Source organism: Acipenser ruthenus, chromosome 2, assembly GCF_902713425.1.
Source record: "Acipenser ruthenus chromosome 2, fAciRut3.2 maternal haplotype, whole genome shotgun sequence".
Taxonomy (NCBI): domain Eukaryota; kingdom Metazoa; phylum Chordata; class Actinopteri; order Acipenseriformes; family Acipenseridae; genus Acipenser; species Acipenser ruthenus.
Genome location: NC_081190.1, coordinates 48,895,730 through 48,923,713, shown reverse-complemented (window position 1 = coordinate 48,923,713; position 27,984 = coordinate 48,895,730). Strand labels below are relative to the sequence as shown.

The following is a 27,984-nucleotide window of genomic DNA, read 5'->3' as shown; positions in this document are numbered from 1 at the left end:
ATACATAATATATATTAGTTTAATACTGTTTAGGTAGACAGACACCCTTCCAGGTGAAATGACCCAGAAAGGCAGTCAAAGTATGGCTTTGTAGTGTAGTACTAGATATCCTTTTTTAAAAATACAAATACATGTTTGCTAAGACATGTGTTTTTTTATTATTTGTTTTTAATCTGCACATTTCAGAACTATACAGTGAATGGCAAAGAAAAACCTATTTTGCAGCATTCACAATTCCCATAATCAACCCCCCGAAATAAATGTACTTTACCTCCTGACAGCTTCCCAGACCTGCTTAGATCTGTTTATGATATAATAACTGTTCTTCCTTTCATTCTGTTGCCTGTTTTGCTTCAGTTCCTTCTTGTTCTTTTTAAATTCATCCCACTTTGGCTTCTTTGCTGCTGAACCTTATGCAGATAAAACAAAAAAAAAATCAACATTTATCCTTACAAAAAGAACAGCTGTTTAAAAAAATTAAAAATAACAGGTCATTTATATCTTTGTTGTTAATTTATAAAGCCCTGAATGGATTAGCACCCAGTTATTTGCAGGAGTTACTGACCCTGTATCGTCCGAATCAAACTCAGATATTACAGGATGTAGGGCTACTGGTTATTCCTAGGGCCAACAAAATCAACATGGGAGGTTGGGCTTTTTCTTGTAGAGCTCCTAACTTGTGGAATGCTCTGCCTGCATCTGTCAGGGAAGCTGGAACCATTACAGTTTTTAAGTCAAGACTGAAAAAGTACTTTTATAAAATGGCTTCCTTGTCTTCGTGGGTTTTAATGTAACTTTAATGTAACTTTTATATTGCTGCATTATTCTTATTCTTATTCCTAATAATATTTATGTAAGTATATGTGTCTATGTATGCATGTGTGGGTATCTGTATATATAGATTTTTTATTATACTGTTTGAATATGTTATTTAAATGGTTTGATTGTGGTAGATGGTTTTACAGATCTATTGTGGTTTGGTTTTTCTACTATTTACTGTACAGTACTTTGACATATTACTGTATAAAAGCACTATAAAAATGCAAATAAATAAATAAATAAATAAATAAATAAATAAATAAATCTCACTCATATTCAATCAGCCCCTCACGGAGATGTTAATGATCAGGATTTCATACTTTCATATTTCATTTTCATTAACATCTCCGTGAGGGGCCGATTGAATATGAATTTTTATTTGAAACACGGTGGAGTTAAACTCTCACTTAAACATTCACCATTAAAATGTTATTGAAAAATAAATAAACCAACCTTCTTCATCCTGTTCCTGTTGTGGTTTTCTCTTTTTTGTAAATTTGTCAGACTGTTTTTTTCCAGTAAACTTCTTCATGCCCCCCTTTCCTCCCATCTTCTCAGACGTCTGGTTCCCTTTCTCAAATTTATTGGGTCTGTTCTGTTTTCCCTCTCCTTGTTTGTTTTTTAACTTCCTTGGAGATTCTGAATCTGTGAAAATAAGGTACAAATTAGTACACCTTCAGGCAACTCATTTTTGCATTTAGACATATACGAAAGATTAAAAAAAAAAAATAGGTTTACAAACTTTGTACTGCTAATAAAGGTGTTTCTTTGGGAGGGGGGAAGCGATGTGGTGCCATGAGGGCTCCATTCTCAGTCCTATGTTATTTACATTATATATGTTACCACGAGGTGAGATTATTCATAAACATGAGGTGAACTTTCACAGTTATGCTGAATGCACACAACTCTATATCTCTGTTAAACCAGGTGATATCAATGCTACTACAGTTTTATTTGAGTGTTGCTGATATTAAAAGTTGAATGTCTCAATCTTCTGCAATTAAAACGAAAATAATTCCCTCAACGGCAATTTTTAAAACGAGACTAAACAAATTTTTATACTATAGCCATTTTAAACTGAATGTATTTTTAATGTTTTGTTTCTGTTGCCTCTAATGGTGAAAATGTTTTCTTTTAGTTTGTATTACATTGTTTTTTTATCACTTTTGTACTAATTCTTAAATTATTTTTTAAATTCTCTCCTTTAGTATACATGTTTATTTTCTTTATATTTTAAAACTAGGTTTGCTATTATTTGAACCCTGGTTCCCTGAAATAGAAATGTAACCATTACCTAATGGGTATTTAACCCAACGACCCTGAAACCTGAATAAGATATATCAAAGCTGCACGTAATGCCTGTGACGCTGTCGATCCCGCCCCCCAAGGGCATAATGGGACAGCCGACACAAACATCGTCGTCATTTGTCCATCAAAACTGCTGCAATCATGGACGCAGCAACCCTGAGAGTTAATGGTTACAGCGACCTTGAAGGTTAATAGTTAAATACCATATGGGAGTGTGGCAGGGCAAAAGAGAGCCCTGAACATTATAAAAGGGAGCAGGGCAATAAAATGTATTTGTTTTATTATTATGATATATTGTTTATAAATATGACGGCAGAAAGTCGTGTGCGTTATTGTTTGGCAGCATCGATGGGGTTGAAGCCCCATCCCTCAAAACCTTGTGCAGAAGGTGACCATTGTTTAATTTGTTGCTAATCGGGGGATGGTCACCAGTATAAAAACCTGCAGTTTTCCCTGTTTTGAGGAGAGAAAGAGAGCGAGAGAACGAAACTGAAAGTAAGAACAAAACTATAGGATCAGTGAAGGCGATTGCCCAGCCTGACCTGGGTTTTGTTGTGTTTTTTGTGTTTGTTTTGTTTACTCTGTTTATTTTGTTCTGTGAGCAGTGTTTGTGTGCAACCTTTTGTTTTATTTTTGTTTGAATAAACACGGCGCCGCAGTGCGCTTTGCACCCGAATACTGCCTGTGTGTGTAGTGTCTGTCTCTGGTCTGACGTCACCACCCTCAGCCACCAAGTCACAGGGAGATACTGAAATTGAAGAAGGAATCTATGAAAAAGACCTAGGAGTTTATGTTGACTCAGAAATGTCTTCATCTAGACAATGTGGGGAAGCTATAAAAAAGGCCAACAAGATGCTCGGATATATTGTGAAGTGTTGAATTTAAATCAAGGGAAATGGAAAATGCATTAGTAAGACCTCATCTAGAATATTGTGTTCAGTTCTGGTCACCTCGCTACAAAAAGAATATTGCTGCTCTAGAAAGAGTGCAAAGAAGAGCGACCAGAATTATCCCGGGTTTAAAAGGCATATGCAGACATGCAGTCGTATGCAGACAGGCTCAAAGAATTTAATCTGTTCAGGCTTGAACAAAGAAGACTACGCGGCGCTCTGATTCAAGCATTCAAAATTCTAAAAGGTATTGACAATGTCGACCCAGGGGACTTTTCTACCTGAAAAAAGAAACAAGGACCAGGGGTCACACATGGAGATTAAATAAAAGGAGCATTCAGAACAGAAAATAGGAGACACTTTTTACACAGAGAATTGTGGGATTCTAGAACCAACTCCCCAGTAATGTTGAAGTTGACACCCTGGGATCCTTCAAGAAGCTGCTTGATGAGATTCTGGGATCAATAATCTACTAACGACCAAACGAGCAAGATGGGTTGAATGGCCATCTCTTGTTTGGAAACTTTCTTATGTTCTTATGTTCTGATGTTATTCTGTTACCAATATTTGCTTAAGACATATGACATTAGTATAACTTCAGCTGACATGCCTGGTAAGTTTATTATATTTTGTATTATCATTTAGAACAGCAAATACTCTAGTTCTAAAAACCAGGGTTTTGTGGAATAAAGCTCACTTAATTGCCATGCCCGTGAAGGAATGGAGTGAGCTTTTCTAGAGGGGGCAAGTTGGTCAGCTCATAGGCAGTTTTGCATGTGTCTGCTATACATTTGGACAGCCTCCCTAGACAGGGCTTGATCATGGGACTGTCCCAGAGTGGACAACACATCGTCCAGACTGCCTCCAACTCTTTGTCCTGTCAGCACAGCATGCCAGGGCCCACACTGGGCAGAGCATATGGAGCTGCAGCTCCCCGTCAAACTGGAAGGAGGTGAAAGGAAGCCTCCAAATTCACAGACTGGTTGACATGGAATGCTGAGACAGTGTTCAGCAAAAGGCAGGATCGGTATGGAGCATAACCCTTGTCCTAGCCTCTGTAAAAATTAAACAGTTTCTCATTAACAGAGATGAAAGTGAGGAGAAGTAAAAAAAAAAAAAAAAAAATCAGGGATCCACTGCCACGTTGGATTTTTTGCTCAGGAACCCAAATTGAATGAAGTTAAGATTCAGATTACACCTGAAATTAGAATGTATACCAAATAATAAATTAACTTTAACTGCTAGTTTCACAAACCCAGAGATGCCAATACTTGAGTGAACAAAACAGCACCTGCCAAACAAAATTAGGTGAATGTTTTTTTTTGGTCAGGATGGTAAAATAGTGTCTGTGAAACTTGATGCAAGTATCCAGTCAAATAAAAGTTCAGGTAAAATATATATTTAGTTTATAGTGAAATCTATTTTTTCTTATCGGTGCACAAGGGCTGAAATAAATGTTGTACAGCATGTCTTATTTTAATGTTCTTGCTCCTTTGGATCTCAAATGCAACTTGTTTATATCAGAAAGTCACTCCCTTTTAATTGTTACAAAGTCAAAAAGAACTATGTACATTTTCAATTGTTAATTTCTTGTTAATTTCTATTTTTGTGGCACCTTCCTTTCCCTTCTGTTTTTTGAGCTTTAATAATAATAATAATAATAATAATAATAATAATAATAATAATAATTATAATTATAATAATAATAATAAGCATTGAACCTACAAAGAAGCCACACAAAATGCTTTCAGTGTGGCACACACAAGGCAAGAGCTCTTGAACTTGTGCTAATCATCCACTGGTTTGGGCTTATTTGCAATACTAAGCATTTAATATTGTAAATGTTTATTTTAAGAACAAAGTTGACATTATCTGCTTCATTTTATGTTACCATGGATAAACAATGTAAGAAAATATAGTGCTAATAAAAACAAACACTAATTGCTTATGTCATGTAAGTTTAATGAAAATAATGTTTAAACTTAAAAAGGGTCCGTGTACAACTTTAAAAAAAAAATCTTAACGTTCTGTTAATAAAAAAGTTTAAAATGACCTCTTGATTTTTCACTCTGTCTTCTATGGGAATCAAATGTCTGGCAACTTTTTATTTTTCAAAAGATGCTTATTTAAAACATGGGGTGTATTTTATAATTCACTGGCTCACCATGTTTGTCTCCATCAACATCAGGTCACAAAGAAAATGCAAACGACAGGCTGTAGGTACTGCAACGAGTATGTATTATGTCAACATGTTTTCTGCAGAGAATATGGCTTTCCAACACCTTGTACCCTCTTGATCCATAATCAGGGGTTCACGTAACTGGTACATCGCAGGTACGCATGCGGACCATTAAAAAAATGCAGACTTAGTTATTGTTGTATAAGACGCAAGCGTACCGTCAGTATATTTTTAAAAGGAAAGCATTTATAATAAAAGGCAAAGACGGTGCTCACGGTTTGAAGGTGAGCTATACATGCCTACTTTATTCCAGGATTGTGGGGGTCTACAGGATTTGTCAACAATGTCCGCGGTCATTTGCTCGCTGCACAAGTGAAACAGAAAATAAATAAATTATATATTATATATATATACAGTGCCTTGCGAAAGTATTCGGCCCCCTTGAACTTTGCGACCTTTTGCCACATTTCAGGCTTCAAACATAAAGATATGAAACTGTAATTTTTTGTGAAGAATCAACAACAAGTGGGACACAATCATGAAGTGGAACGAAATTTATTGGATATTTCAAACTTTTTTAACAAATAAAAAACTGAAAAATTGGGCGTGCAAAATTATTCAGCCCCCTTAAGTTAATACTTTGTAGCGCCACCTTTTGCTGCGATTACAGCTGTAAGTCACTTGGGGTATGTCTCTATCAGTTTTGCACATCGAGAGACTGAAATTTTTGCCCATTCCTCCTTGCAAAACAGCTCGAGCTCAGTGAGGTTGGATGGAGAGCATTTGTGAACAGCAGTTTTCAGTTCTTTCCACAGATTCTCGATTGGATTCAGGTCTGGACTTTGACTTGGCCATTCTAACACCTGGATATGTTTATTTGTGAACCATTCCATTGTAGATTTTGCTTTATGTTTTGGATCATTGTCTTGTTGGAAGACAAATCTCCGTCCCAGTCTCAGGTCTTTTGCAGACTCCATCAGGTTTTCTTCCAGAATGGTCCTGTATTTGGCTCCATCCATCTTCCCATCAATTTTAACCATCTTCCCTGTCCCTGCTGAAGAAAAGCAGGCCCAAACCATGATGCTGCCACCACCATGTTTGACAGTGGGGATGGTGTGTTCAGGGTGATGAGCTGTGTTGCTTTTACGCCAAACATAACGTTTTGCATTGTTGCCAAAAAGTTCGATTTTGGTTTCATCTGACCAGAGCACCTTCTTCCACATGTTTGGTGTGTCTCCCAGGTGGCTTGTGGCAAACTGTAAACGACACTTTTTATGGATATCTTTAAGAAATGGCTTTCTTCTTGCCTTTCTCAGCTGTAGATCTCTGCAGTTCATCCAGAGTGATCATGGGCCTCTTGGCTGCATCTCTGATCAGTCTTCTCCTTGTATGAGCTGAAAGTTTAGAGGGACGGCCAGGTCTTGGTAGATTTGCAGTGGTCTGATACTCCTTCCATTTCAATATTATCGCTTGCACAGTGCTCCTTGGGATGTTTAAAGCTTGGGAAATCTTTTTGTATCCAAATCCGGCTTTAAACTTCTCCACAACAGTATCTCGGACCTGCCTGGTGTGTTCCTTGTTCTTCATGATGCTCTCTGCGCTTTAAACGGACCTCTGAGACTATCACAGTGCAGGTGCATTTATACGGAGACTTGATTACACACAGGTGGATTCTATTTATCATCATTAGTCATTTAGGTCAACATTGGATCATTCAGAGATCCTCACTGAACTTCTGGAGAGTTTGCTGCACTGAAAGTAAAGGGGCTGAATAATTTTGCACGCCCAATTTTTCAGTTTTTTATTTGTTAAAAAAGTTTGAAATATCCAATAAATTTCGTTCCACTTCATGATTGTGTCCCACTTGTTGTTGATTCTTCACAAAAAATTAGTTTCATATCTTTATGTTTGAAGCCTGAAATGTGGCAAAAGGTCGCAAAGTTCAAGGGGGCCGAATACTTTCGCAAGGCACTGTATATATATATATATATATATATATATATATATATATATATATATATATATATATATATATATATCTTAATTTTTCGCCAGTACCTTCCTTTCATTCCATTATTTTCGCCATTTTCTGCAATGTGAACTGTAGAACTGCACCACAACTGTTTAATTCACAGTACTTGTTTGTGGACCAATGAAATGAAAAAAAATAAATACAAACCTCACCAACTGTCACAAATGTGTAAAGCTTAAAAAAATGAAAGATTAAAAACAAAACAAACAACAAGAACAAACAACCCGAATCGGGAATATTTCTTTCCCTCCGTATCTGCTTTGATCACATCAATATCCACGGGGGACTGAGTAAAATTGGAAAACCACCAATCAGCTGAGATTTTTCATCTCTGCACTAAGGAGAAACCCTGCATTCGCTCTTAGCGAAGGTGATAACAAACAAACAGTCGATTGAGTGATAACATTTGAGCTCACATGAATGCGGGGGCTCAAATGGAAGCTTCAAGAGTGCATTGAGCACCATGTTAATGTCCTTCTTAGGCAGCTGAAGGAGCCTAACCACTTTCAAACTGTTTTCCCCGCCAGGAAGCTGAGCTCCTGGGGAGACTGAATCAATTGTGATATGGCAAGCTGAAATAGCTGCCAAATAGACCTTTAATGTAGAGGATGATTTCCCCTCAAAGAGGTCCTGCAAAAAATTGCAGTATAACTGCCTTGGGACAGGTCGTGGGGTGAAGCCCTTAGGCAAGCACCGTATGAAAAACACCCCACTTGTACCCATACTGGGAATGCGTGGATGTTGCTCTGGCATTCTGCAGGGTGTCAATAAACCTGTTGGAAAACCCCAGACGGCTCAAATGTTGCCATTCAGCGGCCAGACCCTGGCCCAGTCGTGTCTGATTTTCTCCAGACACAGCGGGCGCATTGCGAGCGGTGGGAAGGCATACAGCAGCTGCCTCAGCCACTGGTGTGCCAAGGCATCTATCGCTAGTGGGTCCCCAGCTCCTGTTATGGAGAACCAGTGGGTCAATTCCTGGGAGGCAAAGAGGTCTTTCTGCTCTTCCGAACCGTTGCCAAATGAGGCTCAACACCTCTGGGCGAAGCCTCCATTCTGAGGCACTGGGAACTCCCCTTGAGAGGAGGTCCGCCGCCCAGTTCATCACTCTGGGCAGGTGTACTGCTTACAAGGAGTAGAAGTGATTGTGCGCCTAGATCAACAGCTTGCGAGCTACTCGACAGAGACTGGGGGACATGAGGCCGCCCTGGTGGTTTATATAAGCCACCGCGGTACTGTTGTCTGTCCGGACAAGAACATCTCTCCCTTGAACCGCCTGTAAAAAAATTCTGCAAGGCTAGAAACCCTGCCTGCAGCTGCAAAATATTGATATGGAGATCCTGCCACAGGGGGTTCCATACCCCTTGCGCTCCCCTGCCATTCCACACAACGCCCCAGCCAAGGCTGGACGCGGCATCCATGATAAGGACTGTTCTGGTGATGTTGCCCAGTGCTATGCCTAGCGCAGATGGGCAGGCTGTGTCCACCAAGAAAACACCGTCACCAGACGGCCACGGTTCAAAGTAGGCTGAAAAACCCTGCTGTTCAACCAGGCTAGGCGACCCAAGTAAGGGTCTGGGAAGCTGCTGCTATCAAGCCCAGAAGCCTCTGGAATGTCACTAATGTGAGCTTTCTGTTAAGCTGAAAACTTTTCAGACAAGTGGCCATTCCCTGCACCCTGTCGTCCGACAGAGTGGACATCATGGACCTGGTGTCCAGGCGCACTCCCAAATAGGAGACTTTGCACGATTCACCGAGTGCACCTGTTTTAATGGGGATATGAAAATAGACATCTTTGAGGTCCACCTTGGTGAACCAATCGCCTGGCATGAATGACTGCAACAAGCTGTTGCATCGTCAACATTTTTAACCTCCCTTGGCTCAGAACAGGCTGACCTGCCTGAGGTCGAGGATTGGTCTGAGGCCACTGTCCCGCTTGGGCATGGAGTAGAACCCGTCATTCAACTGGATGGGGTGTACCATATGAATAGCCCATTTTTGCAGCAGAGCTGCTGCCTCCCGAGACACCACAGTGGCATCCTGTGGGTTCGTGACTGAGCTGCAGTCACGACCCGAAAGGGGAGGGGACCATGCTTGAACTGCAGTGTGTAGCCAGTCTGAACGGTAGTAAGCACCCAGGTGTCTGTGGTGCACTGAAGCCAATACTCCAGATGGCTTCCTGAGAAGGGGCCCTGGACCTGTGGCAGCAAACCCCTAGAGTCGCTGCTCACTTTGTGGCTTGGCCTGAGACTCATGCCTCTGTGCCAGGATGGTGGTCTGGCCGCAGCTGGCTGTGCTGGTCTCTACTGCTGTGACAGGGATAAAAACCCAGGTGCAATAGCAAGCAATGTACAGTAAGAATGTACAGTTGCTGCCTCAGCTTGCTAAAGACAGCAACAGGACTGTCAGTGCTTGGTACCAGACTGGGCTGTAAACACCGGTCGGTAGTGGTCCGGAACCAGACGAAACAGAGCAAACTTTGTCCCCATCAGGCACTCTTGCCTGTGGGTTACTGCTGCCCAGAGTTCTCTATTCCTGGGTGTGTGGCTCTCCCCTGGCACAGAGCCATGGGGTGAGGACACAGTCACCTCTCTATGAGAGGGTGATGGGGAAGAGCACTGTACAGTTGAGGGGCACAATGCACTCTGTAGAACTGCAGGAGAAATCTTTGTCCAACATACGCTTGGAGAATGCACACAGAACTCGCAGAAATGCAGTTTACCACTGCGTCCTCTGCTGCTGCTGTCTCAGACAGGATGGAGCATCTGCTTGTCCACAGGCAGGCTGGCCTTGCATGTGTCACAGGGATAAAACCCAGTCATTATGCAAATAGCAAGCAATGTACCATAAGAATAATAACGTTAGCATAACAGAGGCTGAAGTGTTAAAGGGACTAGGAGCTCTTAAAATAAACAAATCCCCTGGCCGGGTGACATCCCCCCAATAGTACTCAAAGAAATGGAAGTGTTATTTACAAACCGCTAACCAAGATCATGCAACAGTCTCTTGACACAGGGGTTGTACCAACAGACTGGAGAATTGCAAACATAATACCGATCTACAAAAAGGGAGACAAAACCAAACCAGGTAACTACAGACCAATAAGCCTGACTTCTATTATATGCAAACTTATGGAAACTATAACAAGACCCAAAATGGAAAATTACCTATATGGGAACAGTATCCCGGGAGACACAGTCAGCATTGCATTTCTGAAATCCTGTGCTATTTTATTCCTAGTAACTCCCAGGATTGAACAGATCTCTGTTTAAATATAAACCCATTGTTTAGAAAGATACTCAGTAGGCCTATTAATGCACTACAGGTTTGCATTATTGTCGGGTAATTTACAAGTGCATTGCAGGTTTACAATAAAACAAACGAAACAAACAAACAAAAAATCTACAGGTTGTTTTCATTTGCTCAAATAAATTAAGACCAAAACTGAAGAGTAGAACACAGAAGTTAAATTGCACACAACTGTACTTGTACTTACATAATGCTTTGGAGCGTTTCGTTGTTTAATTCCAAAGAATGTCGGCACCCGTCCTTTTTTTTTGTCTCGATGCAGACTTTTTTTTTTTTTATCTGTCACAGCAGCACTCTTACCAATTCTGAAATCGTGTGCTATTTTATTCCTATTAACACCCTTTCCAGCAGTGAAAAGAGACATCTCTCTTTTTTAAAAGAAATTGTAAACACACTCGCTGTAGCCCTTTGCATTGGCGCTGTCCACATGACTGACGTTGATGAAACTTTGATCAGAGTGGGTAAGCAGTCAGGGCGGATATGTGACATTTTATAAAAAAAAAATTCGATTAAATTGTGAAAAAATCTATCTCTGATCAATTCATTAGTTGATTAATTGGAGCAGCCCAAATATATATAAAATCAGGGTTCTCCCTAGGCCTTTTTAGCCAGACGGGCCGCCCGGCGAAGTGGCTGTCGCTGCCTGGCTGAAAACACACAATCCCCCCCGTCTTGCAGATGCTACTGTGCCTTTAACAATAAGGACTGATTGCACTTCCAGCAGACAAGATCACTTGCACGTTGCTGGGTGAAAAAAAAAAAACTCCCTGCTGCCCTAGACCACTACCGCTCTCTCCTCCTTCTCCTCTACTCTCTCCTCTGCTAAATGTTCTTATTTCCAATCTATAATCCAAGCCTCCACTAACAACCCATGTAAACTATTCTCTACCTTCTCCTCCCTCCTAAACCCTTCCCCCCCCTCCTCCCGCCTCTGTCTCCTCTGATGACTTTGCCTCTTTCTTCTCTTCTAAAATCTCAGATATCCGCAAACTCTTTAACACCTCTCCCTAACCGGAACCCCCTCCAACCCCTACACCCACTGCATACCCTACTAACTCACCCTCCTTCTCCACCTTCTCTCACCTCTCAGACTCTAACCTCTCCTCCCTGCTCCAGGGTCACAAACCCACCACGTGTGCCCTGGGCCCCCTCCCCACTCACCTCTTTCAAACTGCTGCTCCTGCTCTATTTTCCTTCATCTCCTCCCTTCTCAACACCTCTCTCCTTTCTGGTCTCTTTCCCTCTGCCTTCAAACAAGCCTCTATCACTCCCCTCCTCAAAAAACCCCACCTCCCCCCCACCTCCCTCCAGAGCTACCGTCCTGTTTCCCTCAAACCCTTCCTCTCCAAAACCCTCAAGCGGACTGTACACCGCCAGCTCTCTGCTTTCCTGTCCAACCACTCTCTGCTCAACCCTCTCCAATCTGGCTTCCGCTCTGCTCGCTCCACTGAAACGGCCCTCCTGTCTGTCACTAACTCACTAAACTCTGCCCGAGCTGCCTCTCTGTCCTCTGTGCTAATTCTCGTTGATCTCTCTGCTGCCTTTGACACTGCCGATCACTATATTCTACAATCCTCTCTCACTGACCTGGGAATCTCTGGCACTGCTCTGGCCTGGTTCTCCTCCTACCTCTCCAACCGCACTTACCAGGTAACCTGGCGTGGAGCAACCTCCACACCTCGCCCTCTCTTAACAGGAGTCCCCCAAAGGTCAGTCTTGGGTCTTCTCCTGTTCTCTTTCTACACCCGCTCCCTGGGCCCCCTCATTGCATCCTATGGTTTCTCATACAATTTCTATGCTGATGATGCCCAGATTTTCCTTTCCATCCCCACCATCCCCTCCTGTATCTCTACCTGTCTGTCTGCTATCTCCTCCTGGATAAGAACATAAGAAAGTTTACAAACGAGAGGAGGCCATTCAAACCATCTTGCTCGTTTGGTTGTTAGTAGCTTATTGATCCCAGAATCTCATCAAGCAGCTTCTTGAAGGATCCCAGGGTGTCAGCTTCAACAACATTACTGGGGAGTTGGTTCCAGACCCTCACAATTCTCTGTGTAAAAAAGTGGCTCCTATTTTCTGTTCTGAATGCCCCTTTATCTAATCTCCATTTGTGACCCCTGGTCCTTGTTTCTTTTTTCAGGTCAAAGAAGTCCCCTGGGTTGACATTGTCTATACCTTTTAGGATTTTGAATGTTTGAATCAGATCGCCAGCGTAGTCTTCTTTGTTCAAGACTGAATAGATTCAATTCTTTAAGCCTGTCTGCATACGACATGCCTTTTAAACCCGGGATAATTCTGGTTGCTCTTCTTTGAACTCTTTCTAGAGCAGCAATATCCTTTTTGTAACGAGGTGACCAGAACTGAACACAATATTCTAGGTGAGGTCTTACTAATGCATTGCAGAGTTTTAACATTACTTCCCTTGAGTTAAATTCAACACTTCTCACAATATATCCGAGCATCTTGTTAGCCTTTTTCATAGCTTCCCCACATTGTCTAGATGAAGACATTTCTGAGTCAACATAAACTCCTAGGTCTTTTTCATAGTTCCATTCTTCAATTTCACTATCTCCCATATGATATTTATAATGCACATTTTTATTGCCTGCATGCAGTACCTTACAGTATAGTTTGCTTACTATACCAGAATCTAAATCATTAATGTAGATTAGGAATAGCAGAGGACCCAATACTGATCCCTGTGGTATACCACTGGTTACCTCGCTCCATTTTGAGGTTTCTCCTCAAATCAGTATTTTCTGTTTTCTACCTGTTAACCACTCCCTAATCCATGTGCATGCACTTCCTTGAATCCCTACTGCGTTCAGTTTGAGAATTAATCTTTTATGCGGGACTTTGTCAAAAGCTTTCTAGAAATCTAAATAAACCAAGTCGTATGCTTTGCAGTTATCCATTTTCAATGTTGCATCCTCAAAAAAGTCAAGTAGGTTAGTTAGACACGATCTCCCTTTCCTAAAACCATGCTGGCTGTCTCCCAGGATATTGTTACCATATAGGTAATTTTCCATTTTGGATCTTATTATAGGTTCCATAAGTTTCCATATAATAGAAGTCAGGCTTATTGGTCTGTAGTTCGGTTTTGTCTCCCTTTTTGTGGAGCGGTATTACGTTTGCTATTTTCCAGTCTGTCGGTACAACCCCTGTGTCAAGAGACTGTTGCATGATCTTGGTTAGCGGTTTGTAAATAACAACTTTCATTTATTTGAGTACTATTGGGAGGATCTCATCTGGCCCAGGGGATTTGTTTATTTTAAGAGCTCCTAGTCCCTTTAACACTTCTGCTTCTGTTATGCTAAAGTTATTTAAAATTGGATAGGAACAGGTCGACATGTCGGGCATGTTGTCCGTGTCCTCCTTTGTAAAAACCTGTGAAAAATAATCATTTAATATATTTGCTATTTTTTTTTCTTCATCTATGATTTTGCCATTTGTGTCTCTTAGACATTTAACCTCCTCTTTGAATGTTCTCTTGCTGTTATAATATTGGAAAAATATTTTGGAATTGGTTTTAGCCCCCTTAGCAATATTGATTTATATCTCTCTCTTGGCCTTTCTAACTTCCTTTTTGACTTGTGTTTGCAGTTCCAAGTACTCTTTCTGTGTACTTTGTTTTTGGTCCCTTTTAAATGCTCTGTAAAGTGCCTTTTTTCGCTGAATATTTTTTTTAATTGATCTATTAAACCATTTTGGCTATTTTGTTTTAGATTTAGATTTGTCTACTTTTGGGATGTAATTGTTTTGTGCCTCTAGTACATCATTTTTAAAAAACAGCCATCCTTTTTCTGTGGATGTTTTCTCTATTTTACTCCAATATACTTCTGTTTGTCTCCGTTTCATACCTTCATAGTTTGCTTTTCTAAAATTGTAAACCTTAGCTTTAGTCATTACTTTGGGGTTTTAAAAAATACTTCAAATGAGACCATGTTGTGGTCTGAGTTTGCCAATGCTCTCTGACCTCTGTTTTAGTTATTCTGTCTTCATTATTTGAAAAGACTAAATCAAGGCATGCCTCCCCTCCACTTGCCGATTCTTCTTGAGCAATATACGAAGAATCCAACCCTTCCTCACCAACTACGCGACCCAGCTCCTGGTCCAGGGCCCTGGTACTCCCCCGCCTAGACTACTGCAACTCCCTCCTGGCTGGCCTCCCTGCATCCACCACCTGTCCGCTCCAGCTCATCCAGAACTCTGCTGCTCGCCTGGTGTTCTCTCTGCCTCGCTTCTCCCACTGCTCCGCTCACTTCATTGGCATTCACTCCAGCTCGCATCCAGTTCAAGACTCTTGTACTCGCCTAGAGATGCCTTGACCAGACTGCACCCAGCTACCTCCAGACCCTCATCTCTCCCTACACCCCCACTCGACCTCTCCGCTCCTCCTGCACTAGAAGACTGGCTCTACCTCCTCTACGCTCCCCTGCCTCCAGAGCCCGCTCCTTCTCCACCCTCGCCCCGCAGTGGTGGAATGACCTTCCTACAGATGTCAGGACTGCCCAGTCCCTGACCATCTTCCGGCACCTCCTCAAGACTCACCTCTTCAGACTTATCACTCTTCCTTAAATGCACTTTATTTGCTCTTATCTGCTCCCTATTCAGACTTTGCTTTTGATTTTTTATTCAACATAATATTGTAAATAAGAAAACAAATGAAAATGGCATGGACAAAAATGATGGGACCGCTAACCTAATATTTTGTTGCACAACCTTTAGAGGCAATCACTGCAATCAAATGTTTTCTGTAGCTCTCAATGAGACTTCTGCACCTGTTAACAGGTAGTTTGACCCACTCTTCCTGAGCAAACTGCTCCAGCTGTCTCAGGTTTGATGGGTCCCTTCTCCAGACTGCAAGTTTCAGCTCTTTCCATAGATGTTCGATAGGATTCAGATCAGGACTCATAGAAGGCCACTTCAGAATAGTCCAATGTTTTGTTCTTATCCATTCTTGGGTGCTTTTAGCTGTGTGTTCTGGGTCATTATCCTGTTGGAGGACCCATGACCTGCGACTGAGACAGAGCTTTCTGACACTGGGCAGTACGTTTCGCTCCAGAATGCCTTGATAGTCTTGAGATTTCATTGTGCCCTGCACAGATTCAGATTCTTTTTTGTGTTTTTCTTTCAAAAGTGGAGTCCTCCTGGGTCTTCTTCCATGGAGCCCACTTTCGCTCAAAAAGCAATGGATGGTGCGATCAGAAACTGACGTACCTTCACCTTGGAGTTCAGCTTGTATCTCTTTGGCAGTTATCCTTGGTTCTTTTTCTACCATTCGCACTATCCTTCTGTTCAATCTGGGGTTGATTTTCCTCTTGCGGCTGCACCCAGGGAGGTTGGCTACAGTTCCATGGACCTTAAACTTCTTAATAATATTTGCAACTGTTGTCACAGGAACATCAAGCTGCTTGGAGATGGTCTTGTAGCCTTTACCTTTACCATGCTTGTCTATTATTTTCTTTATGATCTCCTCAGAAAACTCTCTCCTTTGCTTTCTCTGGTCCATGTTCAGTGTGGTGCACACAATGATACCAAACAGCACAGTGACTACTTTTCTCCATTTAAATAGGCTGAATGACTGATTATAAGATTGGAGACATGTGTGATACTAATTAAAGAAACTAATTAGTTTGAAATATCACTATAATCCAATTATTTATTATCTTTTCCAAGGGGTACCAACAAATGTGTCCAGGCCATTTTAGAATATCTTTGTAGAATAAGCAATAATTCATCTCTTTTCACAGCTTCTTTGCTTTATTCTATGACATACCAAAGGCATGCAAGTATACATGATAAAAATAGCTTTTAATTTCATCACTTTTCAGGAGGAATGAAGCATTATTTCAATGAGCTGTAAGGGTATCAACAAATTTGAGCACGTCTGTATATACTCAAGGTAAGGCAAGTTTATTTTTCCGTTAAAAGTGCTCCCGGCTGTACAGAATTCCTGGGGAGAACACACACACACACGTGTATATGATATATATATATATATATATATATATATATATATATATATACATATATATCTATATCTATCTATCTATCTCTCTCTCTCTCTCTCTCTCTCTCTCTCTCTCTCTCTCTCTATATATATATATATATATATATATATATATATATATATATATATATATATATATATATATATATATATATATCAGAGGCAGAGCCACAATACATGTCTTGTTTAAATTTAAAGTAAATTGTAGATACTTGTTGGAATATTGCTTCAAGATTGCATAATGCAACAAATATATTAAAAGGGTTAATGTGTGGCTGATAAATTTACCCTCACACCACATGCGTTTCTCACTGATAATTTACCCTTTAGCAGCACCACAAACATTCTCAAAAAATATACACTTTCAAGGATGCATTTTGACAAAGCTTTCAAATGTTACCTTTAAATTGTTTAGCATGACCTTTCCCAGGAGACATCTTCCCAACTCTTTCTGTAATTGCCTTCTTATGTTTCACCTCCATTTTTACCTTATTAAAATAAATGAAAAACAATTACAGAAATATACAAATACATATCAATTTAAAAGCAACAGAACTTGTCTGCTGAGAATGAAATGACCAATTTTCTAAAGTGTATTTTTCATTATGTACAAATGTGAGAATGTCCTGTACAAGACGTTCTGTAGTATATTTAAAAATGTAAAAAGACACTGCTATATATACCCAGACTCCAATAGCATTGGCAAATTACTTAAACTAGTAACTGTGGAGGGGACTGAATCTAATGAGGTGTGCAAAATAGAGGTTAAAGTATCTTACCACTGCCGCTACTCATTGGCATTTAGTAACCACAGAAGTGGGTGTTAGAATAATCTTCTTCATATCCCTATTTTACCTCTGCTCAGTCACATGGTCTTGATTGTACCAATCTACACCTGGCTTTATTTAATGTCCGATCACTTTCTATAAAGCTCCTCTAATCAGTGATTTTATTAAGGATTATACATAGGGCTTCTGATTTTCGGTTTTAACCAATAAAACACCCCCACAAAAAAAAAAAATGAAATCCGTGGGTAGCCAATAAACACCGAAAAAACTGTGGAAATGTTTAATCAATTCACATTGACTTTTCCCATTAAAAAAATAAAACCTACTACAAAAATAATAATAAATACGTTTCCCAGTGCTGCTGGGCAATGTCCCGCCTTCCTGACTTTCATCTGTCATTGATTCATTCTTTATACTTTAAACCCGCCCCAACTACTGAATGACAGCACATTCCTATATTTCTAGACTCCGCTTGTGAGATTTAAAATGAGATTACAATCAGGATGGAGGCTTGGTAGCAGGATTTCAACTGTATTACAGTTAAGATACGGAGGATTTTTTCCTAATTGCTTATGCCTCAAAAGTATAGAAAATGGCTATTATTCCCCACAAACTTTGCTTTTGTGACCAGGACAGTGACATTTTGGAATTTACCTATTTTCCAGAACATTCCAGATAGATTCAGTGCTGAGTAAACTTGGAGTAACTTCTAGAACTTTCCAGTAATATAAATAGTAGTATAAATACAGGGGCCTTAAGCCCACCAGTTCAGTTTAGTTCCAGCTGCCTAAGTGGATACATATCTGCATTTTTCTGAGATGGCATCAAGGTCATAGGAGACTTCAAAATGGTGGCATTCCTGGTGGGTCTCCAAGGCGGTTTTACCAAGTTTCCCTGCTATCTTTGCCTTTGGGACAGCAGGGACACCAAGGCACACTACCACAGGCGGGACTGGCCACAGCGGACCGAGTTCTCTGTGGGGAGGAACAACGTCAAGTGGGAGCCACTGGTGGACCCCCGGAAGGTGCTGGTGCCACCACTGCACATCAAATTGGGCCTTATGAAACAATTTGTCAGAGCTCTAGATAAGGAGTCGGCAGCCTTCAAGTACCTTCAAGACTTCTTCCTTAAGCTGTCTGAGGCAAAGGTCAAAGCCGGTGTCTTCGTCGGACCACAGATAAAGAAGATCCTGGAGTGCAATGAATTCCCCAAGAAGCTCACTAGTAAGGAGAAAGCGGCTTGGAACAGCTTTGTCGTAGTGGTTCGGGGCTTCCTGGGCAATCACAAGGCCAAAAACTATGTGGAGCTGGTTGAGACTCTGGTGAAGAACTACGGCACAATGGGCTGTAGGATGTCCCTCAAAGTCCATATCCTTGATGCTCATCTTGATAAATTCAAGGAGAACATGGGAGCGTACTCGGAGGAGCAAGGCGAGCGCTTCCACCAGGATATACTGGACTTTGAACGCCGCTACCAAGGACAGTATAACGAGAACATGATGGGAGACTACATTTGGGGGCTGATTCGTGAAAGTGATTTACAGTATAATCGTAAATCTCGAAAAACTACTCACTTCTAAATCTTTTGTAGTCATTTTTGTATTATTTTAGTATAAATACATGTTCATTTGGATTCATATGTTGTTTTTTTCTGACTTTATGTGAACGAAAAGACACAAATCCGCCCGTTTTCTCATTGGAAATAGGTCAATTTCAAAATATCACTCGGTCACAAAAGCAAAGTTTGTGGGGAATAATAGCCATTTTCTATACTTTTGAGGCACAAGCAATTAGGAAATAACACTTACTACCCAGGAACAAAAATTGTGTTACATAGTGTAATAAAACACCTCTCCGCGAAAACCCGCCTCCTCAGTTACATCACAAAGGAAACACGCCTTCTAAGGGCAAAAGCTGCCTGTTTCCACGCCCTCACATTCAAACTGAAAACTGCGCGCCAAGGTTTTGCAGCAGAACAGATTTGGAATGAAAAAGGTAGGATGTTTTATTCATCTTCTCAAAATACAGCGTTTTTAGCACAACACATGCACACAAAAGCATTAAAATATGTTGAGTTACAACTTAAATATGAATATGAATATCTTCTTCTGTTAAGTTATATTATATAACGTTTTTTTTGTGTAGCTATCATTTCAAATATTATTGATGCTTAATCTCTACCTTTGTCTCGTTTTGTTGTTCAAACGTATATTTGAATTATTCACTTTATGTGCAGCATAGTATTTATGCTGTACAGTGTGTGCAAGTTGTTCACAGTGATCCACAACATTCAATTACACATAATTTATAATTGATTTGCTTTTCTAAATGATAATACAAAATATAATAAACTTTCCAGGCATGTCAGCTGAAGTTTTACTAATGTCATATGTCTTAAGCAAATATTGGTAACAGAATTAACAAGGTTGGTTACTCTATACTAAATTATTAATTTACCAGCTGGTAAGACTACTGTAGTTAAAACACAGAGGCCTGGAAGGCAGGTTTACACTGGGTGTTTAATAGGCACATGCCTAGCAGGCTGGTTAATAATGGACACATGCCTGGCAGGCTGGTTTATAATGGGCACTTGCCTGGCAGGCTGGTTTATAATGGGCACTTGCCTGGCAGGCTGGTTTATATTGGGCACATGCCTGACAGGCTGGTTTATAATGGGCACTTGCCTGGCACGCTGGTTTCTAATGGGCACATGCTTGGCAGGCTGGTTTATAATGGGCACATGCCTGACAGGCTAGTTTATATTGGGTGTATTATATTGGGCACATGCCTGACAGGCTGGTTTATAATGGGCACATGCCTGGCAGGCAGGTTTATATTCAGTGTTTATATTGGGCACTTGCCTGGCAGGCTGGTTTATAATGGGCTGTGGCGGAGTGTCCCGCCCCTATGTATTATTATTTGTATTTTTGTTTGCGGCGCGGATAAAAGCGCCGCGTCTTTTATTATTATATTTAAAAACCCCGTGAGGATGCATGGCTGATCAGCTACTGATTATTTAACTAGCTGACAGTCATGCATCCTTACCAAACACGTGCAGACTCTGGCCGAGGGATAATAAGATAATTAACAACTAGTTAATCCCTCGGCCAGAGTATATAAACCTGCAGCTCTCTGCACTTGGGGTTGAGTGTACAGGAGAGTACGGGAGAGCGGAGAGAGAAAGAGCGCGAGGAGAATAAGAGATAATTAACAATTGCTAAAATGTGCTGGATTAGCCAGCACGACACTTACTTGTTTGTTTGTTTATTCGTTTGACCCTCGTGCCCTTTTGTTTGGTGTTTTGTTAAATCTTTTGTTTTTGTTTTGTTTATTAATAAATACGCTGAGTGCCATAGCATTCAGCTTCACCCGCCCATCCACTGTTTTGGTGTCAGTTACTTCCTGGTCCGTGACGTCATCCACCTCACCACTGCGAGCCATACTGTCACATATGGTGTCCAGCGTGGGACAAACAACGCCTCTAACAGCCAGACCAGGAAAGGAAAGGACGTTTTTTTTGTTTTTTTCAAAGTGTTTTTTTGTGTGTTGTGTTTGAAAAAAAAAAAAAAAAAAAAAAAAAATGGATAAAGTTGATGCATGCATACATGGAGAGGTGGCATGAGCATCAGAGGGAGTTGAAGGAAGGAGGGGCTGCCTGCCCCTCCCACCTCCACCAGCAGAGGGTGAATGCCTGCTGGTTCTGTCTCAAGCGCCGTGGGAGGACTGCTTGCCGCTCCCAGCTCCACCAGCAGAGGGTGAATGCCTGCTGGTTATGCCTCAACCACTGTGGGAGGATTGCTTGCCCCTCCCACCTCCACCAGCAGAGGATGAATACCTGCTGGTTCCATCTCCACCTCCACCAGCAGAGGGTGAATATCTGCTGGTGCCACATCCACCGTCATGGGAAGGACTGCTCCTGCCCTCCCTCTCACCGCCCAAGGATGCCTGCCTCGCACCGCCCAAGGATGCCTGTTGCTCCGCATCGCCTGGGGCTGCCTGTTGCTCCGCATCGCCTGGGGCTGCCTGTTGCTCCGCATCGCCTGGGGCTGCCTGTTGCTCCGCATCGCCTGGGGCTGCCTGTTGCTCCGCATCGCCTGGGGCTGCCTGTTGCTCCGCATCGCCTGGGGCTGCCTGTTGCTCCGCATCGCCTGGGGCTGCCTGTTGCTCCGCATCGCCTGGGGCTGCCTGTTGCTCCGCATCGCCTGGGGCTGCCTGTTGCTCCGCATCGCCTGGGGCTGCCTGTTGCTCCACATCGCCTGGAGAGCCACCAGCTACAGGGAACGAGGGAGAAGTGGAGCTCCCGCTGCCGCCTCCATGGCCAGGGGCTCCCCTCCCGAGTTCACCTCCTGAGGGTCCGCGGCTGCCGTCACCCCCGAGGGTCCGCTGCGGCTGCCATCGCCCCCCGAGGGTCCGCTGCGGCTGCCATTGCCTGCCGAAGGTCTGCAGCTGCTACCTTCGCCTCCCGAGGGTCCTGTTTTGCCTGGGGTCGCTACCAGTCCTGCCATGCGGCAGGAAATACTGTGGCTGGAGCCCCATGAAGGGGAGCTGCCGGCCACGGAAAAGGGGGGGGGGAGGTCAGGAGACCAGCTCCCCCAGCCGCACTTTCGCGGCAGGAAATACTATGGCTGGAGCCCCATGAAGGGGAGCTGCCAGCCATGGAAAAGGGGGGGGAGGTCAGGAGACCAGCTCCCCCAGCCGCACTTTCGCGGCAGGAAATACTATGGCTGGAACCCCATGAAGGGGAGCTGCCGGCCATGGAAAAGGGGGGGGAGGTCAGGAGACCAGCTCCCCCAGCCGCACTTTCGCGGCAGGAAATACTGTGGCTGGAGCCCCGTGAAGGGCAGCTGCCAGCCATGAAGAAGGGGGGGGAGGTCAGGAGACCAGCTTCTCCCGCAGCAATTTCGGGCAAATGTTAAATAGAATATCTTTGACAAAGTCAAGCACATGAGTACGCTTTGTGGAAGTAGTTGTCAGCATATATAATAGCCTATATCTATGGTCTTGAGTAGGTAGGTACGCAGTCTGCGTCATAGGATGACGTACTCCCTAGCAACGCAAGGATGCCATTCCACGGAGGGGACATTTTTAGAAAAGCAAACTATGAAGCTATGAAACAGACTAACAGAAGTAGATTGGAGTAAAATAGAGAAAACATACACAGAAAAAGTTTTTAAAAATGTAGTACTAGAGGTGCAAAACAATTACATCCCAAAAGTAGACAAATCTAAATCTAAAACAAAATGGTTTAATAGATCAATTAAAAATATTCAGCGAAAAAAGGCACTTTACAGAGCGTTTAAAAGGGACCAAAAACAAAGTACACAAAAAGAGTACTTGGAACTGCAAACTTAAGTCAAAAAGGAAGTTATAAAGGCCAAGAGAGAGATAGAAATGAACATTTCTAAGGGGGCTAAACCAATTCCAAAATGTTTTTCCAATATTATAACAGCAAGAGAACATTCAAAGAGGAGGTTAAATGTCTAAGATACAAATGGCAAAATAATAGACGCAAAAAAAAAAATAGCAAATATATTAAATGATTACTTTTCACAGGTTTTTACAAAGGAGCAAATGGACAACATGCCCCACATGTTGACCTGTTCCTATCCAGTTTTAAATAACTTAAAGGGACTTAAAATTAAACAAATCCTCCGGGCCGGATGAGATCCTCCCAATAGTACTCAGAGAAATGAAAGAAGTTATTTACAAACCGCTAACCAAGATCATGCAACAGTCTCTTGACACAGGGGTTGTACCGACAGACTGGAGAATTGCAAACGTAATACCGATTTACAAAAAGGGAGACAAAACCGAACCAGGTAACTACAGACCAATAAAAAAAATATATATATATATTTCTTAGCAGACGCCCTTATCCAGGGCGACTTACAATTGTTACAAGATATCACATTATTTTTATATACAATTACATTTTTTTTTTTTTTCAAATAAGCCTGACTTCTATTATATGTAAACTTATGGAAACTATAATAAGATCTAAAATGGAAAATTACCTATATGGTAACAATATCCTGGGAGACAGTCAGCATGGTTTTAGGAAAGGGAGATCGTGTCTAACTAACCTGCTTGATTTTTTTGAGGATGCAACATCGACAATGGATAATTGCAACGCATAAGACATGGTTTACTTAGATTTCCAGAAAGCTTTTTTACAAAGTCCCGCATAAAAAATTAATTCTCAAACTGAAAGCATCAAGTTGAAAGAATGCAAAGATGTGCGGTGGCTGTCCCACAATTTTGCAGCAGCAAAGGTCATTCAAAATGATCTAGACCGCATTCAGAACTGGGCAGACACATGGCAAATGAGAAAAGTGTAAAGTATTGCATGCAGGCAATAAAATTTGCATTATAAATATCATATGAGAGATAGTGAAATTGAAGAAGGGAACTATGAAAAAGACCTAGGAGTTTATGTTGACTCAGAAGTGTCTTCATCTAGACAATGTGGGGAAGCTATAAAAAAGGCCAACAAGAATTTAAATCAAGGGAAGTAATGTTAAACCTTTACAATGCATTAGTAAGACCTCACCTAGAATATTGTGTTCAGTTCTGGTCACCTCGTTACAAAAAGGATATTGCTGCTCTAGAAAGAGTGCAAAGAAGAGCAACCAGAATTATCCCAGGTTTAAAATGCATGTCGTATGCAGACAGGCTAAAAGAATTGAATCTATTCAGTCTTGAACAAAGAAGACTACACGGTGATCTGATTCAAACATTCAAAATCCTAAAAGGTATAGACAATGTCGACCTAGGGGACTTTTTTTGACCTGAAAAAAGAAACAAGGACCAGGGGTCACAAATGGAGATTAGATAAAGGGGCATTCAGAACAGAAAATAGGAGGCACTTTTTTACACAGAGAATTGTGAGGGTCTGGAACCAATTCCCCAGTAATGTTGTTGAAGCGGACATCCTGGGATCCTTCAAGGAGCTGCTTGATGAGATTCTGGGATCAATAAGCTACTAACAACCAAACGAGCAAGATGTTCTGAATGGCCTCCTCTCGTTTGTAAACTTTCTTATGTTCTGAAAGTGTTCCTTACTGATGTGGATGTGGACATTGGAAAGATGGCTGGGTTTCGTCAAGTTGCTACACAACTGAGGGCTGCGAATAACAAGATGGTCAATGTTCACTGCATCGCCCACTGTCTTGCCTTGGCTGCTGCTCAGGCAGCTACTGGAATTCCTTACCTGCTAAAGTTTAAAGACCTCCTGGGTCAACTGTATAGGTTCTATGAGTACTCCCCTGTGCGCACCTCACACTTACACACACAAATTAGTGCTGGGACGAACACAGGATTTATGTTTGGATATTCGCTCAATTTAAGTATTGGTTTGGATATTCGTTTGTCTTCAAAAAGTAATAAAAGTCATTACATTGCTCAGAACGCAGGCAGAGATCGCATAGCAGCAGGGGAAGGGGGGCACGGGCCGTGTGTGTGCCTGTGTTTTACAGCAGCACGTCAAAGTAGAAAAATATCACAGGAGTAAAGAATATGCTGTGTAGGCCTTTCTTGACCCCAGTGAATTAACTACAAAACAATGGATGTCAACAATTCAAGTTAAACATTGTTTTGTTTATTCCTGAAATAAAAAGTACATAAAGTTGACACTGCATTTCAGAGGTCACGTTTATGCAGAATTGTGTTATATATACGCAGGACATTTTAATAAAACGCAAAAAAATAACAGCAATGTGTTTCTAAAGCACAGATGTAAAAGACAACAGATCCCCTTTGCACCCCTGTCCAATAATTTAGTTTATATTACGAAGTAGTTTTATGCAATGCACCGTGTAAAAATGGTTCCACTGCTCCCTGCATCATGGTTTTAAGACCATGGATGAGATCTGCAGGATTTTTAATGAGAACTGTTCTGACATATTTCCTGCTTTTGCAAAACTTGCAGCAATTGCAATGATACCTGTATCTTGTGTACCAGCAGAAGGTCAGAACAGAGTACACACCAGTAAAGACTCTTGTTTACATGAGAATCATCTAAAACATGACAATTTCAATGGAAGCTCCTAAGAATTATTAAGACTTTGATTTTGAAAGAGCACAAGTCATTTTTTGACTTGGGTGTAAAAATGAAAATTTTAAAAACTTTTATAACAGCAAAACTGTAAATAGTTATGATGTTGACAGCTACCCGTAGAGACTTTTGTACATGTTTTAAAACACTGATTTTTACATCGTGAATGGGGGATTTTCAAAAGGAAACGTTTCATGGTAAGCTTGTCATTATGTTATTTCTCCTACCATCATTTATACTGTGTACTGTTTTGCATGTTAACTTTGTTAACCTGAAATAGTTACATTGGAAAATAATAACTATGTTGATGCAATATGCAGATGTTACGGTTGAAAACGCAAATTGAGATGGTATGCTTTTTACAAATGCACATTTTTAAAGGCTAGCGCGACCTCCGCCGCATTTTTTTTTTCACACGTCATTAAATAAAAAGATGAGATTTTAATTAACATGAATGAGTACTCAGATTATTTCATAGATAACCAATAGATAACTGTCTATTTAGTCAATGATCTAATACGGTAATGGTCATATAGTGTTCATTCAGGTTAATTAATGCACAGAAATTTTAACTATTTAATCAGTCAAACTAATTAATTGTTTAAATTGATTATTAAACAAACTAACGTGATTAGCCCAACAACTAACAGATTTGTTTCGTCTGTTGCATCTTCTTTGGTAGCCACAACTATCCCAGATAAAATAGATTAGGTTATATTGTTTACCGTCAGCAGTTTAACTAGGATTTAATTGCGCGGCAGATTCCCTAGTTAGATGATGAGCTGATATCTCATCAGCCAAAGAAGCAGGCACAGTAATTTAAACATTACCAACATGAAAAACAGTAATGTAGCGTTAGTTTTGTACTAAAGCAGGGTTTGCTGTTGCAGGGAAAACTGAGTTTATTTTTCAAACTGACCATTTAAGAAAGGTGAAAGCAGAACACACAGAAATAACTGATACTGTAATTAAGAAGTGTACTGCTGAGGGGGAAAAAAAAACATCTAGGTAATTAAAAATGAAATGTAGTGCAGTCAAAAAAAGGCAGTAACTAAAAGTAGCTCTTAGATGCCAATTATATTTCAAATGTATGACAGTGTGCTTGCTGTGGTGTATTAGTCACTGCAATTGAAACTTGTTTTACGGAAAATAAATGGTATCCTCACAACAGCTCTGTATTACATGCTGTCAGGTCAGGATTTCACTAACACTGAGCACGGGAGCTGCAGCATGCTGTTTCCCATATTACAACTGTACAATTAAAGGTGTGGTCACCAACTCCACACACATTTTCAGCCAGTCTTGTATTGCAGGGGCCTAATGCTCCAAAAGTAATTTTTCTTCTTGTTTATCTTGCTTTGCTATGAGCAATGCTGAAACAAACAGACCACTACTAGTCTAGCACATCCTTAAACCGCACAAAAATGCAGCAGAATGCACCATTTTAATCCCTTTTTTCACAAACTTCACGTAGCACCGAGCAGCACCCGGGGCCCCGACACTAGCGGTGAGTCCACATACATACAGAAATAAAACTGCAAACATGAGTAAATGTACTATTTCTGTGCCAGCTATCATACTCAAGCAGCTTCAGGGCTAGAAACAGATAGTTTTTACAAAACTAAACTAAACTATGTGTGCAGTGAAACTTTTCAGATCTCCCCAGTTCTTCTTAAAGCCAACAGCTATTAGCTGATCTTGACATACAGTTATACAAATAAAGAAATTCTATTACTGCCACATTTCCGTCATACTTTCCAACAATCAAGGCTTATTTGACAAGCATTTTGTTGCGCTCATTATAATAATTTCTACATTGTCAAAGATATTCTATACCAAGATAGTCAACTCCGCAGATTCTCTATGGGGACTTTCATCACCTGCCGCGCAGAGAATTATGGGATTTAGAGAGTGCTCCAGAGAAAATGTTCTATGAAGAGTCAATGGAGCCGTGTCAAATTTTGCTCTGTTTTTGTAGATTTGCAATACGTTATTAAAATTTCTCAAATTTTTGAAGTTAATTTCGCTGTAGCCCAATATGTCTGTAATGAAAGAGCATAAATCGGAAAATGATGACTGAACGTCATTAAAAAAAAATCTGTTTTTTGAGAACAGTAACAAGTTTGCCGCATGCACAGAAATTGTGTGGACAGTACCTAACTGACAGTTTTCAGCGCTATTTTTCATGGGCCATAAATATTTCAGCGATTACTTAGGATTAGGGTTAAAGGTTAGCATTACATTAGTTTCACAGTGAAAAAGACCTAAAATTTGGAGAGCACATAGACATTTAAAAAGCTTACATCTCCAAGCAAAGGCAAAGTACAAACACTACCTGTGTGTAGCTACACTTACCGCTCATCCAAGGAAAATCTAAAAAAAGAAATTGAACCTTTGTTCATAAATTAATTGCAGTTAATGGCAGCACAGCGTTTCGGCATTTTGTGTTTTCATTTAAATCAATGTAACGTTACTGCAACATGAGGGAAGGGGGGGATTACTAATCAAAACAAAAAAAGGGGAAAAATAAATAAATGTGTAAAAATATGAACCGCTATTTTGTACAACAGTTTTATTCTAGGTTTATGAATTTAATT

At 41.0% G+C, this 27,984-nt stretch overlaps 1 protein-coding gene across 1 annotated transcript in view; it reads right to left on the bottom strand.

Moving 5' to 3' along the window:
- Nucleotides 1-27,984, bottom strand: part of pum3 (pumilio RNA-binding family member 3) — a 73,618-nt gene that overhangs the window by 42,483 nt on the left and 3,151 nt on the right. The window contains exons 2-4 of the mRNA XM_034013307.3: nucleotides 16,948-17,035; nucleotides 1,273-1,464; nucleotides 272-410 (exon numbers count right to left, since the gene is read on the bottom strand). Coding sequence (XP_033869198.1) covers nucleotides 272-410; nucleotides 1,273-1,464; nucleotides 16,948-17,035 — 419 coding nt within the window. The remainder of the gene's footprint in view (nucleotides 1-271; nucleotides 411-1,272; nucleotides 1,465-16,947; nucleotides 17,036-27,984) is intronic.